The following is a 16,883-nucleotide window of genomic DNA, read 5'->3' as shown; positions in this document are numbered from 1 at the left end:
CTTACATCCTGTATAAAAAAAATGGAGGTGGTAAAACCCACCTACAATTTAGACTGGAGCTGGCGGAGTAGCTATTAATCACCACACAGAAAAACGCGGCCGGCCACCACCTACCCAAACCCCTTACGGCTAACAGAGAGGCATTTCCCAGAGTTTGTCCCTGCTACAGAAAAAAAAGACAATGCAGCCAGAAAATGTGCTGTTTGCTGCACATGAAAGTGGCATAAAAATACGCAAAGAGGCGCGGTTCTACTGCAGACAGTGTGACGTTGGAATTTGCGCTGTGCCTTGTTTCAAGGTCTTTCACACTGAAAACAATTCTAAATGTTCCATTACACTGAAAATTACTGTTAAATGAGTTTTATGTAAGTCTTAAATAGTTTAAAAGTGTTTAAAGTTCATGTTCATGAATTTGAAAAAAAAATGTAACTAGATGTTCTTGACCTAATTCAATCATAAAAAAAAAACGACAATTTCGGAGCGGTTTTTGGAAAAAGAATTCGTCAGTTAAGTGGTTAGTACACTTTGATACTGAAAATAGGACCTGCTTGACATCACTTGACAAAAATCTCCTAAAAACACTTTTTACATTTATAAAAGTGTCTTTGGAGAAAAGATTTTATATGCAGTATCTTATATATAAAAATCATTGGTCTGCTTGTTTGTTTGTTTATTAATTTATTTGCTTGTTTCTATTTATTTATGGTATATTATTGATAATTGTATTTATGTATTGAAAATGATATCGTTATTGTGAAATAAGGTTTAAAGTACATGGTCTGTATTGAGCCAGGGAATTGGAACACATGCTATTAATGATTAACACACAGGTGTTTTTAACTCTTGCATCAAAATGTACATTGTTGATTGGATAGTTGAGGTATTTAAGGATATCCTGAGTGCCTGACATATCCATCTACCTTCTGAGGAAACCGTCATACTAATTTAGACAGAGAAATGCTTTAAGGGACTACATACTTACCTGCTCTGTACCCTGCAAGTGTTTTAGAAACCAGATCTCCCCCATGCTACCTTCTAAGTGACGAGGCAAGTGTGATTTCAGCTATACAGCACAGCCAGTTTGAATGAACAACTAAAGCTAACAGTGAATCGGATACATTCTGCAACAGGACCAGCTGCTGGCTAGGAGTCGCGGAGCATAGCGACCAAGCTGGTAAATATATCGGGACTGTCTATTAGCCCTATGTGGGCGCATGCAAACTAGCTACTGAACTGCTACATAGTGCCACACTAGCAGACTACGTCCAGAAGTTTTGCTCTCTATATCCTTGGAGGGGGGACTATGGCTGTTTATGGGTTCTAAACTCGGTCAGGAGCCAGTTTCTTAGTAGATTATGATGATTAATTATTGTTATGGTAAATGATTTAAATGTAATAAATTGTTCACTTGCTTTCACATATACATGTGATGTGTTTTAAAGCGCCTAATTTAAAGCGCCCCCTTATGGTGCATACACATGGTAAAATCGTTCTTCTGACAAATCTGACCAACGATTTGAACAAATTGAATGATTTGAATGATTGAACGATTTTAGACAGTATTAAAATGAATTAAATCTGACTGAAAACACATCAGATGTCAGATATCGTTATCTGACAAGCGGGACCGCGCATCGTTCATTGTTGCAGGCTCACATGTCAGATTTTATTTCAGATATGAACGATTGAATGATTTTTAAAATCATTATCATTAAGATCTGACAGAAAATCTGACCGTGTGTATGCACCATAAGACTTATCAGTCTAAAAAAATTTTTATTAATTTGTTTGTCTGTCTGTCCGGTTATGCATTTGGACACTTCTGGACCGATTGGGATGAAACCAATGCAAAGGTGCTCCAGTTTGATCCTGAAGAGGTTTTAAGGGGTGAGGGTCCCGGTTGGACCTCCCGTTGGTGTAAGCTGGGAAGAACTTTGACCCTGGGAGCCTGTTCTAGGCCTTCCACTGGATGGATTTGGATGACATCATATAATTTGGACGAAAACTTCACAGAGTGGTAACATTGGATCCCAGAAGACATACTAGGGGGTTGGAGTCCCGGTCGGACCTCACGTTGGTGTACACTTGGCAGAACTTTGACTGTGGGAGCCTGTTCTGAGTCTTCCACTGGATTGATTTGGATGAAAACTTCACAGACTGGTAACATTGGACCCCAGAAGACATACTAAGGAGTTCAGGTCCTGGTCGGACCTCCTGTTGGTGTGCGCTGAGCAGAACTTTGATCCGGGACGCTGGGCAGAACTTCGAACCGGAGAGCCAATTCTGGTCCTTCCACTGGATGGATTTGGATGAAAAATTCACAGTGGGATGGCAATTGGTCTGGGATGCCTAATAAAGTGGCTGTGGTCCCGGCCGGACCTCACGGTGGAGTGCGTTGGGGAGAACTTTGACCCATGTAGCCTGTTCTGGGTCTTCCAATGGCTGGATTTGGACAACATCACATAATTTGGACAAATACTTCACAGAGTGGACCTCCCGTTGGTGTATGCTGGGCAGAACATTGACCTGTAGAGCCTGTTTTGGCCTTCCAGTGACTGGATTTGGATGAAAACTTCACAGAGGAGTGGCAGTTGGTCTGGGATGCCTAATGGAGTGGTTGGGGTTCCGGTCAGACCTCACGGCAGAGTGCGCTGGGCAGAACTTTGACCCAGGGAGACTGTTTTGTGCTTTCTATTGGATGGATTTGGATGACATCACATTATAAAACTTAATAACTTGAAGATTTAAACCCCAGCAACTCCGGGTACTTCAGCTAGATTTTTATATATCTTTATTGTGTTTTACAAAAGATGGAATTGTGACATAATTAAAATAGAAATAACAATAGCAACATTTACATTGTGTTTTCACAAATATCAAGGCCTTGTGGTCTCCTAGTCTTTATAGAAGTGGCACTTTGAAAGTATGGGCAAAATTTAATAGGGTCAGAGATTTGAAAATGTGCGAGTATAGCGCTATACTCGCACACTTTTAGAACTCACCCTATGTAATAGGGTGCGAGACCATGCAAACTCCTATGTTTCTCACACCCCCACAACTCGCAATGGCAAAACTTGGATCCAGATGTTTTGCCATTGTGAGGATACAACTCAGCCAATGTAATAGAGTACAAATTTTTAACTCGCACACTATTACTGACCTAAAACTCGTAAAAAAAACAGACCTGCTTCAGGCTAGTAAAAATAGCCTAAGCAGGTGCGCGTTACACAGAAACATGCACAGATCCATCAGATCCGTGCATGCTTCTGTGTTAAAAAAAATGGTAAAATGGAAAAAATTAAAAATTAAGTGGGGTTCTCCCTTAAAAGTACAGCCAGCACTGGGCTTTTCTGATGCAGTTCTGTTTGTGGGGATACAGGGGACTCTTTCTAGCGGGGGAGTAATGCCACAGCTGGGGGGACCTTTTCACTGGGTCCCCCAGCCAAAGCATTATTACCTGACCGCTAGTCAGCCCAGGCTGGGGATCCCTGGGGAAGTGGGGACCTCCCCCAATAAAGGTGTTCACTCTCTCCAGGGTGAATGGGCTGATAGCCCGGGGCTATCCCCGGCACCCCTGAGCGGTGGGTGCCGGGTTGATTGTGTAAAAAATGGATTCAATAATATTGTCTTTTACAGTAGAATTAGAGGTCCTATCAAGCTTGCCCCGCTTGCTGATACTTGGATAACCACAAGTACCAGCATGCGGGCATTAAAGGCCCACTGGTACCTCTAGTTCACCTGCAATAGAAATATTAAAATAAACACAGGACACGGACACCGAGGATTTTGTTTCACATGCACTCACTCACTTACACTCACTCATACTCACCTGGAATCCCTGTAGCCATTTACGCCCTCTTCTCCATGTAGCTGACACCAGTAAAAAAATAAAATAAAAATACTCAACTATTCCTAGCTTAGATCACGTCCTCTTCATTCCAAATAAGCATCCAAGGGATTATAAGCAAAAAAACGCACACCCGATTCAAGTCGGACAGGAGGGAGGGTATGTGTTTTTACGCATGGCGCAAGTCGTATGCGCTGCGTTCGCACCCGCGATCCCATAGAATTCCATGGTGCGAATACAGTGCATGACATGGCGTACCCCATGGCGCAATCCTTGCACACGGTTGCGGTGCGAGCGGCAAGGATGCAAGAGGACACATCTGTATATATAAGTTTTCCCAGGTGAAAATAATAAACCTTTCCAGCAGTTAATGGCAGCCCCATAGCTTAGAGTCTCGATTTGCATCTTTGCATACCATGTGACACAAATAATGCATTCTCCTCAGTTATGTAAGAGTTGGTCTAGCCGGAACTCTAAATCAATTTGTGCAGTTTACTCTTTTTCCCCATAGGACAACATGGATTTTTCCAGGACCAAATTTGTGCTGTTATTATTGCTAAATCTAAAGCCTCAATGCATGATCATGTTCTGGTCTGGCCCTCATTGCCCTGGAAAGCCTGGCTCTACTTCCTGCACAATGGCTACATGGCAATGCTCTCTTACAGGTGGCTTGGTCATAGTCGTATCTCCCTATCAGAATGCCCAGGGACTACTACATTTTGTGGGGTTCTCCCTGAGATCCTGTACATCTAATAAATTGTGTTGCATGGAACTGATGACACAATTCACTGCAAATCACTTTATGTCCCCATGGCTGAATACCGCAATTTGTGGCATTACGCAGCATGGGGCTGGTCCATGATGGTGCAAATTGCGATGCTGAGCTTCATGCACTTACCACGTAGGCTTCCCCTCTGAAAGTAATTATGCTCATAAGTCAAATGGAAGGTTGTATTCATTTATAACTCCACAGGCCCTCTACCAGGCTTCAGGGAGAGCACTATTGTGGTGCACAAGGAATTAATAAAATGGACATTCAGAACCAGGTTATATTAAAACTACTAAATGGTATTCATTAAAAATATCACGAGGCAATTTTATTCATTGTCTGCTATAGATAATTCATCCCCTTGTGTAGTAATATCATGTAACGCGTTTCACATCTATGTCTTCCAGGTGAGCTGCAAGGTGCTGCAATTCTTCCACCAGTATATGCTGGGATGTAACTATTTCTGGATGCTGTGCGAAGGGATCTACCTGCACACGCTCATTGTGGTCGCAGTGTTTGCTGAAGAGCAGCATTTGCACTGGTATTATCTTCTGGGCTGGGGTGAGTGCTAAATGCGCACAGCTTGTCTTGTGTTCTTATTGTCCTTATAACAACGATACATTTTTGTTCTGTAATAGAATTTGTTTTGCATGCAATTGTCTGTCTGCTTTGTAGACTGTTAAAGAAGAATTGCCATTAAGCAATAATTCACAAATGTTATACACACAGCATAAATCATTGAATGTTTGCAGAATTTAAGAAGCAAGTAAGAATGTGTGACATTAATGTATGTATATAAAGGCTATTATGGTATTTCTGATATAGATAATGTACATGAAATGACTGGAGTATTAATGCCCCTCCCAGTGCACGCACCATAGGCCTGATTCACTACAGAACACAACTGCGAATGCAATAGTGATTACGCACACAGTTCAGCTGCGATAGTATGCTAATCCATTGCGATCGCAATGCAATCTCAGCATAACATAAGGACACCCACTTTACCTTACACACATCAGTAATGTTTAGCAAGACTGCGAAACCATCGGTACAATCGAGTATCATCGCAGCCTCACGCACACTTGCACAAGTCCTGACCCTACTCAGAATTTGCAAACTTCCACGCACGCTATCAGGCCTTAGGCTGCATAGGCCATCGCAGTGGATAATTTATGCACGCCCCTGCAACGGCGTTGAAACACACTGCCTCGCCTGCGTTTGTCCGACCACCCCCCGTCACCTCCCACAAATAGCACTTCCTGTCAATTACTCTGCGATGGGTCTGCGTAGTCACTGCGATCGCTGTCCCAATCGCAATGGCTAGTTCACGCACATGCACTGCGAGGCATAAGCATGCGCAGTACGCAACAATCGGCCGATTGCATGCGTATTAGCAACTGCGTTCCTTGCTGAATCAGGCCCCATGTTCTCTCTTCCTCATTTGTGGCAAGTGGTCTTTTCAGGAGCGAGGGGCTTCATTAACTAAACAAGCAGACAGTGGAGGTGATTTGCAGACACCTGATTTACATCGTAAACACTTTGGTTTGTTTTAGAGACCACCGATAGTTAAGTAAACGTACATGGTCCATCCAGTGTACAGAGAAGCAGAAAGATGTTTAGAGATTCACTGTGCAAAGGTCCAACCTCCAACCACTTTAGTCCCAACTGTTTCAAGCAGCTAAACCTTTTACGTTTTCTCCTAATACACACATCCCTAGTTTATATTAATCTATATTATATACAAGCGAAAGCTTGTCTGTCTTTCCGTCTGTTTGTCCTTTATGCACGGCCAAAGTTTTGGACCTAGCTCCACCAAATTAGGCATGGTGGTGTAGTATGACAATGATTAGGTTTTTGCCTAGCTTTGAACTTCATCAAGGCCACACACTGTCACCCAATCCCTAAAATTGGGGACACTCTTACATTGCACAGGCTCAGGGGCTGGCTCCAGTGGCAAATGGCAGTCTGCCAAAAACCTCTGTAAAAGCTACAAATGTATTCTTTATATACTGAGCAAACTTTATGACTCATGCAAGTTCATATGAAATCCAGAGTTACAGTGATCCTTTTTAAAGTGACCATATATATTATACCCCTTTTACGCCGACCTGAAATTCCCGGCTTGATGCACATGAACGCGCATCAACCCAGGATTTTTGTCGGTGTTAAGGGATCCACCTGGGTAGTTTGCATGGTTGACCACTGGTCATTCCCGTGTAACCCTGAAGTGTAAATGGCGCCATCCGGGTGACACTGACCCGGATCATGCCACATGCCGCCTGGTTGGCTGGCTTCAGTGACATCACTGCAACCAGCACCGGCTCGAGCAGTGCGAAGCAACGCACCCCACCCATCCTCCCTGCCTCTGGACCACAGCGGAGTCAGGTAAGAGGGGAGGGAGAGGGAGGGGAAGAAGCGCTGCTCACCTGCACTGAACGGTGCTTACCTGGGCATGGCCAGGGTCGGCACCGCGGTGTAAAAGTGGCCTGTCCTGGGTCTGATTCGGGTTGGAAAATCTTGGGTCAGACCAGGGACTGGTATAAAGGGGTATTAGTCAGCCCTGTGCAAGGGCATAAATAAACATACATCTGCTCCCACAGAGCAAATTCATGTTATGCCACAGAGACCCCATTCAGGTTATGCCACAGAGTAGTACCCCTTATGCACATTATGCCACATGGTAGTAGTGCCCCTTATACATTATGCCACACAGTAATGCCCATTACAAGTTGTACCACACAGTAAAGCCCTTTTCAGATTATGCCACATAGTAGTAGTGCCCCATATAACACATTATTCCACATAAGAGCAGTACCCCTTGCACATTATGCCACACAGTAATGTCCCTTACAACACTGCCTCTCAATGTCTGCCTGCCAGGGGTGTCTAAACCTAACCACCATATCCCCGGGGACAGTACTATACTTACCCGTCTGGACATTCTGGATTTCCGGCGTTCGGGGGGGTGCCTAACCCTAAATCCTCCCGGGGTGCCTAAAGCTAACCCCCCCCCCTACTCCACGGCTAGGTGCTAACATTCCCCGCTTACCTTCGTTCGGGAAGCCATCTGTCGGGATTCTGGTGTCGGGCTAAAGATAGGCGACTGTCTTTTGTACCAAGTCAGGATTAGACGCCAGGATTTCGTCAGACAGCTTCCCGAGCGTCAGCATTCTGACTACATCCCATTTGGAGCTGTGCAAACCAAGAATGAGAAACTCAAGTTATTTATCCTGATTTTAATAGACTCTGAATCCCGGGGTTACATAAAAAAAAACTAGAAATGTGCCATTTACTCTGCTTTGTATAATTGTTGATAATGGTTCCACTTTAAAATACATGAGCAAATCTCTGCACTAATGGAATCCAAAATATTTTAAGCTGGCCATTTGGTCTCAAACCATTTTGCTTGACCTTTATATTCATCGATTTTCTTAAATATTATTGTTGACATGTAACCTGCATTGTATACATACAGTACATTTAGGCCTTGCTGCTCCTGGTATTATGTTTAAATTGATATATATAGTCTGCTTACAATTATTTAAATACTGCACAAAGACATTTTTGGGCAGATTCTAATTTCTGAGTTGGGAGCAAAACAAAAATGAGCATGTAATTTTGTACCTTGGTAAAACCATGTTGCGCTGTACAGTAGGTGGGGCAGGGAGATTTAGGGGTTTATTTACTAAGCACTGGGTTCTAAAACACGACGCCTCCAATTATGTTTATGCCCAAAATTCAAAAGGGCAATGATTTTATTAACCGCGTTTTGCTATTAAATCATTGACCTTTTAAATTTTGGGCATAAACTTGATCGTAAGCACCGGGTTTTAGCAGCCAATATTTACCCTGCGTCCCAAAAAATTTTACTTGCCCCCCTTGCATTGCAGCATGGTTTGTTCCAGATCCTAACTTACTTGTATGTTTTTCCTTTGCTCTCAACTCAGATTTCAGCCCCTCTATATACTCTGTTCACCTGGTTAACCTTTATTCATTCCTGTATTTCAGGGTTTCCTTTAGTGCCTACATCAATTCATGCTTTTGCAAGAACAAAATACTTTAATGACAAGTAAGTTATGTATTTTTGTTTCATTATACAGATAAATAAATAAAGCCAAGCTTTACATGTATTTGTATAATAAGCCTAGTGACAGATACAACATGTTTCAAGGACTGTGATGATTGTGTGCGCTGGGGATTTATTATCTGTGCACGCCAGATTTCCTGTTTGTAAGTACAGTAATATGTACATTGTAGGGAGTGTGATAACTTGGGGTCATTTACCTTGGTTAACCGGTCAGTGGTGCAGTGACTAGGTGCATAATAAGGATCCACACACAGAGGGGGTCATTCAGACCCGGTCGTTAGCGCCGATGCGCTCGGACCGGGACGATGGCCCCCCACAGAGCATGCGCACGATGGGGCCGTCGTGCGCATGCGTGAGATCCGCTATGACCGACAGCGCCGGTCGTAGCGGGTCTCGATCCAAAGGGGGCGAGCTGTCGATGTTGATTGACAGCTCGCCCCGTTTGGAAGGCGGGCCGGGGGGGTGGCAGCCCAAACCGTGGGAACGCCTACCGTTTGGGGGCGGCCCCACTGACATCACTAGTGATGTCAGTGGAGAGCTTCCGGCTCAGACAGAGCCGAAAGCTCTCCGGGGCTTACGACAAGGGAGACCCTACCCTAGGGTCTCGTCGTAAGCCCCGATGGTCGCGATGGTCTTGACCATCGCGACCATCACCTTAGGCGGTCGTAAGGCTGTGGGTGTTAACCCACAGCCTTACCACCGCAAAGGAGGACGTCTTGAAAATTCAAGACGTCCTCCCCTCATTCAGACCGACCGCATGCTCTGTGCGACCGGCTCTGAATGAGGTCCAGAGTTTCAGCTTTAAATGAATTAAATGGAGCTTTATTGTCAACATTCAAGAACAGAAAATAACAAACATCTAGCCCCCATTCAGGGCACTAACTCACTTCTCGAACCCTGACAATTATAGGCAGCTAGTCTGCAAATGTAACACAGTCTCTCAAAAGTCTCAATTCTGTCTCTCACAGGTATAGACATGGCCTCCTGGCCTTCACACAAAGTCTCTCTTGTGGTCCTGCCTGCCTCCTGCAGGTATGGACTCTGGCCTCTTTTGCTGTAGTTTGGCTGCTACAGGTTCACAAAAACACAGAGTTTTGTGGTCCTCCCTGCCTCTTGCAGGTCTGGACATTGGCCTCCTGATCCCTACTGGCCTCCAGACACATTGGGCTCTTTGGCTCTCTTAGTCGTCCTCAGACTGATTCCACATGCAGCCTGACTGGTCCATCTCATTGGCCTCACCTGAGCTCTGTACACAAGGCAGCGTCTAGGTGTGGTCACACTTACTATGTGTACCGTGTGGGCGGGTCACTCCAGCCCCACACAGAATCCATGGCTCACTATCGCCATCTAGCTCGGTATTGCCACAGGAGCCAACAGGTAGAATCTGATTGATTCATGTGGATCAGGGGTATTCAACACAAGGTCCTCCAGCTGCTATTGAACAACACATCCCAGCATGCCCTGTCACAGTTTTAGATATCAAAACCGTGTAGTTCCACAGGAGCATGAGACAGGGGAATAGCTAAAACTTTGTGGGCCCCACAGCAATAATTTGAAAGTGTCCCCACCCTTATTTTTCTAGAGTGACACCTTTCTCTGTAGAACTTGTTCATTTTATAGTAATGACCTAGTTAATAATATGCCCCATAGTAGCATCCCAGTTAATAGCAGGCCTTATAGTGGTCACTTAGTTAATTTTATGCCCCATAGTAGTACCCTTGTTCTTTGTAAGAACCATAGTAGTGCCCTAGTTAACAATGTGCCTCATTGTAATCCTCCCAGTACACATTATGCCACACAGTGCCCCAATTAACATTATGCTATACATTGTTCCCAGTACAAAATGTGCCATATTGACGCGTCCTCAGTTCATAATGCCATATTTTAGTGCCTCCAGTTCATATTATGCCACATTGAAGTGGCCCAAATTCATTGTATACCACATTATAGTGCCCACAGTTCATCATCATCATCATCATCATTGGGTGCAACATTTCAGTGCACCCAATTTACATAATATCACAATGCCCCCTGTTCATATTGTCCCACATTAGAGTGGCTCCTGTTCATATTATGCCATGCTATAGTGCCTCCAGGTCATATTGTTCTACATTACAGTGTTCATATTATGTAACATGACAGTGCCATACATTTCATATTATAACACATTACAGTGCCCAGTCTTGATTTATGCCACCTTACAGGCCCCCTTTGCCATTATGACATGAATGAAGACATAATTCACTAAAAATAGAATGTCACCTCATTTAGGCCCAACGACTGGTCATAGCCAATTGCTTAGTAGACAATTCTGGGAACTGGGAAGTTGGTAGGCAACTATATGACCTGTGACTGGGGCCCATTGCTGGAGAGTACCGCGTGTAGAATACCCCTGTTGTGGACAATAGCTAAAATATCATTACATAACAGATCTTGAATCAATGGGAAAACCCTTTGGCGCCATCAGGGGTATCTGCCCTTTCTGCACCGATATTGTTCTCACTGCCCAGTACCCTAAGACAGCAATCACAACATATCACTGTGTGCCTTCTCCTTCAGTCATTATATGAGGTTCAGCTTCTATTTCAAGCTAAATCGTTCTTTAAAGCCGCAGGTTCAACGTTCCCCTAAGTGTGTAACATTTTTGTTTTCATACAGCTGTTGGATGAGCGTGGAGACACACTTATTGTATATCGTTCATGGTCCAATCATGGCCGCATTGCTGGTAAGGACATTGTTTCATTGTGTAATAAGAGAAACATCAATGAATATAATACACAAGATATATTGTTCCATTGATAAATTATATATCTCTAAGCCATGTAATAATACATAGTACTTATGACAAAAGTTTAATATTGTAACAATAGTGCAATGTGTTATTCAAACTTCTGTAGAAACTATGGGCCTGATTCAGAGCCGCTTGCAAGCGGCCGCTCGTTCGCTCCGAGCGATGTTCGCACAACTGCGCATGCGTACGGCTCGTAATACGCATGCGCGAACCAGTCAGTGCAGTCAAAATTCATGTGCTCGCAAAATAGCGAATGCCTGCTAATTTGAGTGACAGAATGAGGCGTTTGTGGGTGGTAACAGGGGAAGGTGCTTGAAAATGGGGAGTGGTGATCCGAACGCAGGCGTGCCAAACGGTCAAACGGGCATTTTAAGGGTGTGCATAATTAACAAAGCAGCATCATCGACCACGTCACTTGGTTGGTTCTTAGCCTGAACTGCTCGCATGATTGCGGTAGGAAAATCCAACCACAAGCACTGCGAGCAGTTCATACGCCTTTCAATGTACTCGATTAATCAAATAAATAGCGGAGATGACGTAGGATGCGAGCGGCCAGGGGGCGTTTTTTACAAAAAAAAGACTGCATGTTTTGTTCGCTCGTTCAGACACAGAGGCGTCAACAGACCGCAAAGAGCGAACGGTCAATTTAAATAGCCAGCCCCTTTTTCTGGACAAGCGAGCGCAAATAGCGTCCGGCTCTGAATCAGGCCCTATGCTCTAGAGCAGTGTTTTCAAACCCAGTGCACTTGGAACTCTATAACAGTGCATGTTTTCCAGATCATCTAGCTGTAGAACAGGTCTGTTAATTGACTACAGTCAGGTGGTACTAATTATTCTTGAGGATACCTTGAAAACATGCACTGTTGGAGTTCCAAGAGGACAGGGTTTGAGAAACACTGCTCTAGCATACAGAAACATAGACTATAAAGATTTACTGAGTCTTGATCTAGCTTATCAAGTGTCTATCACTATATACACCACACAAATGTACCTACAGTAGCAGGTGAGACTCCCTCATTGCTCTGCGACGTCCAGAATAATTTAGACTAATGCAATGTCTGGCTGCAGTTTTTCAATTCGGTTCAATATCAGCTTAACCCACTAATGCCAGTGTACATGTAGGGTTTGGTGCCGATGGCACTAAATCCCTGTCTAGTTCAGAGATGACAATTCCGTTGGTTCTTGGAGGAGGTTTGACCTGATGTTCTCTGTCTCGTCTTGAAATCATTATGTAATATTTATTCAGCAGAGGAATTGCTAAACCTCTACATCTACTTCCCATATTACCAAACCACTAAAAATGGACTACTCTACTTTTTTCCAAGCTCTAGTATTTTAGAAAGTAATTAAGTGACTGTGTCTTTTCTAAACACACTTCTCCATCTGTAGTGGATACTACCAGGTAATTTTAGAACTATAACTTGCTACACAAGTCACATTACTGTCTGTGGTGCAGGAATGTGCAGTCAGGGAAGGCAGGGGAGGCTTCTCCCTTGTCACTCCTGAGATTTGATATAAAAATGATTAGAATAATACAAAGAAGATATTTATAACTTATAAACATCTTCTTTGTTTATTGTAATCAATTTTATAGTTAACACTCACCAGCTTTGTGGAGCTCCCTGGGACTGCAGGGAGAGGAGAGATGAGGCAGCAACAGCTCAGCCTCGCTTCTGTATAGTCAGACACTGCTTGCAGAGCTGGGGGCGGGGCCACAGCTGCACAGAAATAATAGAGGCATGCCTATGAGTATGGGGGGGGCGTGCCTTGAGCACTCATGGACACCTTGAATGTGTCATGTAACCAGGAAGTGCCCTGCTGTGTTTAGAGATCGGAGCTCAATCAGCAGCAACAAGAGAAGACACAGTGATGCAGGTAGGAGAATCAATGGACACTGAAGCTTAGTGTAGTGAGGGAAGAGTTACAGTGAGTAGGGGGTGAGACAGGCTCCCAGCACCCATCTCCATGTGTTCCGCCCCAGCCATTGACCTCACTGCTTGACTCTACTGTGGCGCAGAGCTCGTATATATTAATCCCCATTATGGCTAACATTATACAGTGCAGAATGTATAACTCCAAGGAGCCCTGACCACTGATGAGACTCTGGGCCTGATTCAGAGCCGGACACTCTGAACGAGCGCCCGCTCTGAATCGGCGTGTTTTATTTTTCCGTCCTGCCTTTTGGACGCTCGCATAGCTGTGGGTTACCACCCACAGCTTATGCGAGCGTCCATGATGATGGTCGCGATGGCTAAGACCATCGCGACCATCGGGCTTTCGACGAGACCCTGCGCTAGGGTCTCGGTGACTGCAAGCCCTGGAGTGATTTTGGCTCTATCAGAGCAGCCACGCCCCCGGCACGCCCACCAAAGGGGACGTGCTGTCACTCACCATCGACAGCACGCCCCCTTTGGTGCGAGACCCATAACGACGGCTACCCCGTCGTTATTCGGGTCTCGCGCATGTGCTCGACGGAGCTCCCTCCGTCGTGCGCATGTGCACTAGGGCACCATCGACCCGCGTGCGAGCGCTCAGCACTCGCGAGCGGGTCTGAATCAGGCCCTCTGCCTTATACTGTACGCTGCACTTGTAGGGTGTGTCACTTCTTAATTACATCCCATATCCAGGACGTCCAGCTACATGAATTAGCTTCTCAGCCATCTCTTTACTGGCTTTATACATTTGCAAATCATTCTCTTAAGCTAAGCAATTTCTCAGACTGGAATGTGTGTGAACATATCAGGTTGTGAAAATATTTAGCAGTGGTCTAGAATGTGTACAGAACTCTTGGTACTGAGGGGGCGATTCAGTTCTCAGCTTCGCTGCTGGAAGTCTCTGTGATGACAGGATATGCACATTACTGTTTATCACCATAAGAAATCTTTGCTCCTTTTACTGCGTGCCTCTATGGGGTGTAATGAAAAATGTGCAAAGATACATTCCCGAGCACCGTCACACCTGCTCTGGCGGCACTCTGCAGCGCATTGCAGACAAATGAATCCCTCCCCAAGAGACCAGGGTTATTTGGGGAAGATAAACAGAAATCTGCAAGAGAGTGAAGAGTTCCGACACACACAAAATCCACAAACACGGTTATGCACACATAACACACCCACATATACTGTACACCAACTAATACAGACACAAATACACACCAACACCCACATTAACTATGAACAACAGGACCATAACTCTGGGTGTGCGAGTGGTACGGCTGCACAGAGCGCAGTGCACTGTGGGCAGCATCGCCACTCGCCCACGGCTCCCTACATCTGGCTGGCAGGGCACCTGTAACGGCAACCTGCTGCCAGAATCTCTGCAGCAGTGCTGCCTGGGGCGCCTTTAGGTATGACGTGACGTCATATGGAGGGGGCGTGGCCTTCACAGGGTGCCGAGAGCGATAGCTACAGCACTGATAAACAACATACACACCTACATACAAAACGTACGTACACCAGCAAACATCAATATACACAAGAATCACAAACACTGGGCCTGATTCAGAGACGGACGCTAATGCAATTTTCTCGCAGATCGAGCGATTGTTTGCCATTGTTCATGCGTATGCACTGCACTGCGCATGTGCTGCGATCGCACTGCAATCACGTACGCACAGAGAAATCCATCGCCAAGTGAGCCTGCAAGCGTTTTGCGGGTGGTAATGTGGTGTGGTCACAAAAAGGCAGACGTGCCTGTCCGTTTAAACGGCGTTACATGGGCGTGCATAAATTAGCCACTGCGATTGCATACGCAGCTCTGCGTGTCACAAAAGCTCTCATGGCTGCAGCAGGTTAGACATGCCACAAGGGTATGATGGCCACCGATGTGCTTCGATGTTTACGCAGGTATGCGTAGTCACACGCAGGTGAGAAGTCAGCAATGGGCGTCTTAATGCTCAGGTGATCTTTGCTGACATTTGCATATTTTCTCAACTGCATTGCATACGAATACGTAGTTGCGATCGCATTAGCGTCCGTCTAATCTTTCTGAGTAATGTGCAAATAAGTGCAGAAATGCCAATACGAACATAAAATGTTGCTCTTGTTGAAATCAGAGTATAAAACTAATGATCCATAAACTATACACCCTGTAACCTAGCAACATAGACCAGATGCACAGACTTACTGGTATTTTGCTAGAAATAGTGGTATAATGTTGATTTATCTATAGTTCTGCTCACTCAGATTCCACTTCCATTGTCTGGGAAACAAGAGGTGACTAATATGTCACTAATCAGCTTCACACGTCACCTTCACCATTTTTGCTTCTCCGTTTGCCAAATCTGTTTAATTAGAGTTTAATTGTCGCTGATGGAGAAGCCTACAGGGAGATTACCTCATGCAGGCCTAGTGTGATAAGGTTTCCATCATAAATCTCCTATTCAAGTGGTCAAACGCTTCTATAGCACCTAATTAAATACACAACAAGAATTTTTTCTATGAACAAATGTCCATGTAATTAACAATCCTCCTCTTACTGTCGCTCGCTTGCAGGGGCATATATATAATGGGTGCAGGGTGTACGGGGAACACGGGCCCCTGGGTCCAGGGGGCCCCGCACCGCACATCCTGCACCCATAATATTACTTACCTCTCCGGAGTCCCACGTCGGCGCGAGGGTCCAGCGCTGTAAAACGACTGGAAAATGGCCGCCGCCAATTGAATATGGCCCATAGTGTCCACCTTCCAGTGTACCGTACATACCCACCCTCTGCCCCGATCTCCTTATGCCTGGATATCAGTGCCCACGCTTACTGCAAGGAAATCATGGAGAAAGAAGGTTTTGCAATCTTCATTGAAAAATATGTTTCCCTAGGTCAGTGGTTCCCAAACTTTTTTGAATCCCGGCGCCATAGAGTATAAGCATTGTTTTCATGGCACCCCTAAGCCAAAAGTTTGTGCTTACCTGTCATCCTTAGGGTCAGTTATGTGGTGGGGGACAGGGTTACGCTCCACATATTTACATTACATTGGCCATAAATAATTTGATTTGGAGCTGGACAACCAACGTGAGGCACCCCTGGAAGTGTCCCAAGGCACCCCAGGGTGCCACGGCGTACAGTCTGGGAACCACTGCCCTAGTGTCAATATAACTGTTTCAAAATAGAGGAATGGTTTCAGCATCTTAGAGAAGGGCTGACATGGAGAAGTGGGGCCGGCAGTGAGAGGCCCGGCTAAATTATCAACATACTTGGAATGCCATTTGATTTTTAAATCACAAACAATGACACCTGCACTGGAGTACAGTATATAATGTGGCATCAATTGCTTCTCTATTTAAGTTCACTGAAATTATTATCTGCTGACCGGGCATTAGGTTTTTAAGGGGGTTTATTTGTGTTTGTGAATATTCTGTCTGTCTGATTGTTACTGACCTAGCAGGTTCT

General features: G+C 44.9%; 1 protein-coding gene across 2 annotated transcripts in view; it reads left to right on the top strand.

Moving 5' to 3' along the window:
• Positions 1-16,883, top strand: part of CALCR (calcitonin receptor) — a 400,000-nt gene that overhangs the window by 328,307 nt on the left and 54,810 nt on the right. For both annotated transcript variants that reach the window (XM_088442186.1, XM_088442187.1), the window contains exons 8-10: positions 5,024-5,177; positions 8,628-8,688; positions 11,365-11,431. In XM_088442186.1, the coding sequence (XP_088298312.1) occupies positions 5,024-5,177; positions 8,628-8,688; positions 11,365-11,431 (282 nt within the window). The remainder of the gene's footprint in view (positions 1-5,023; positions 5,178-8,627; positions 8,689-11,364; positions 11,432-16,883) is intronic.

Source organism: Taudactylus pleione, unplaced genomic scaffold, assembly GCF_031769625.1.
Source record: "Taudactylus pleione unplaced genomic scaffold, aTauple2 ptg000306l, whole genome shotgun sequence".
NCBI lineage: Eukaryota > Metazoa > Chordata > Amphibia > Anura > Myobatrachidae > Taudactylus > Taudactylus pleione.
This window is presented reverse-complemented; position numbering and strand designations above follow the sequence as displayed.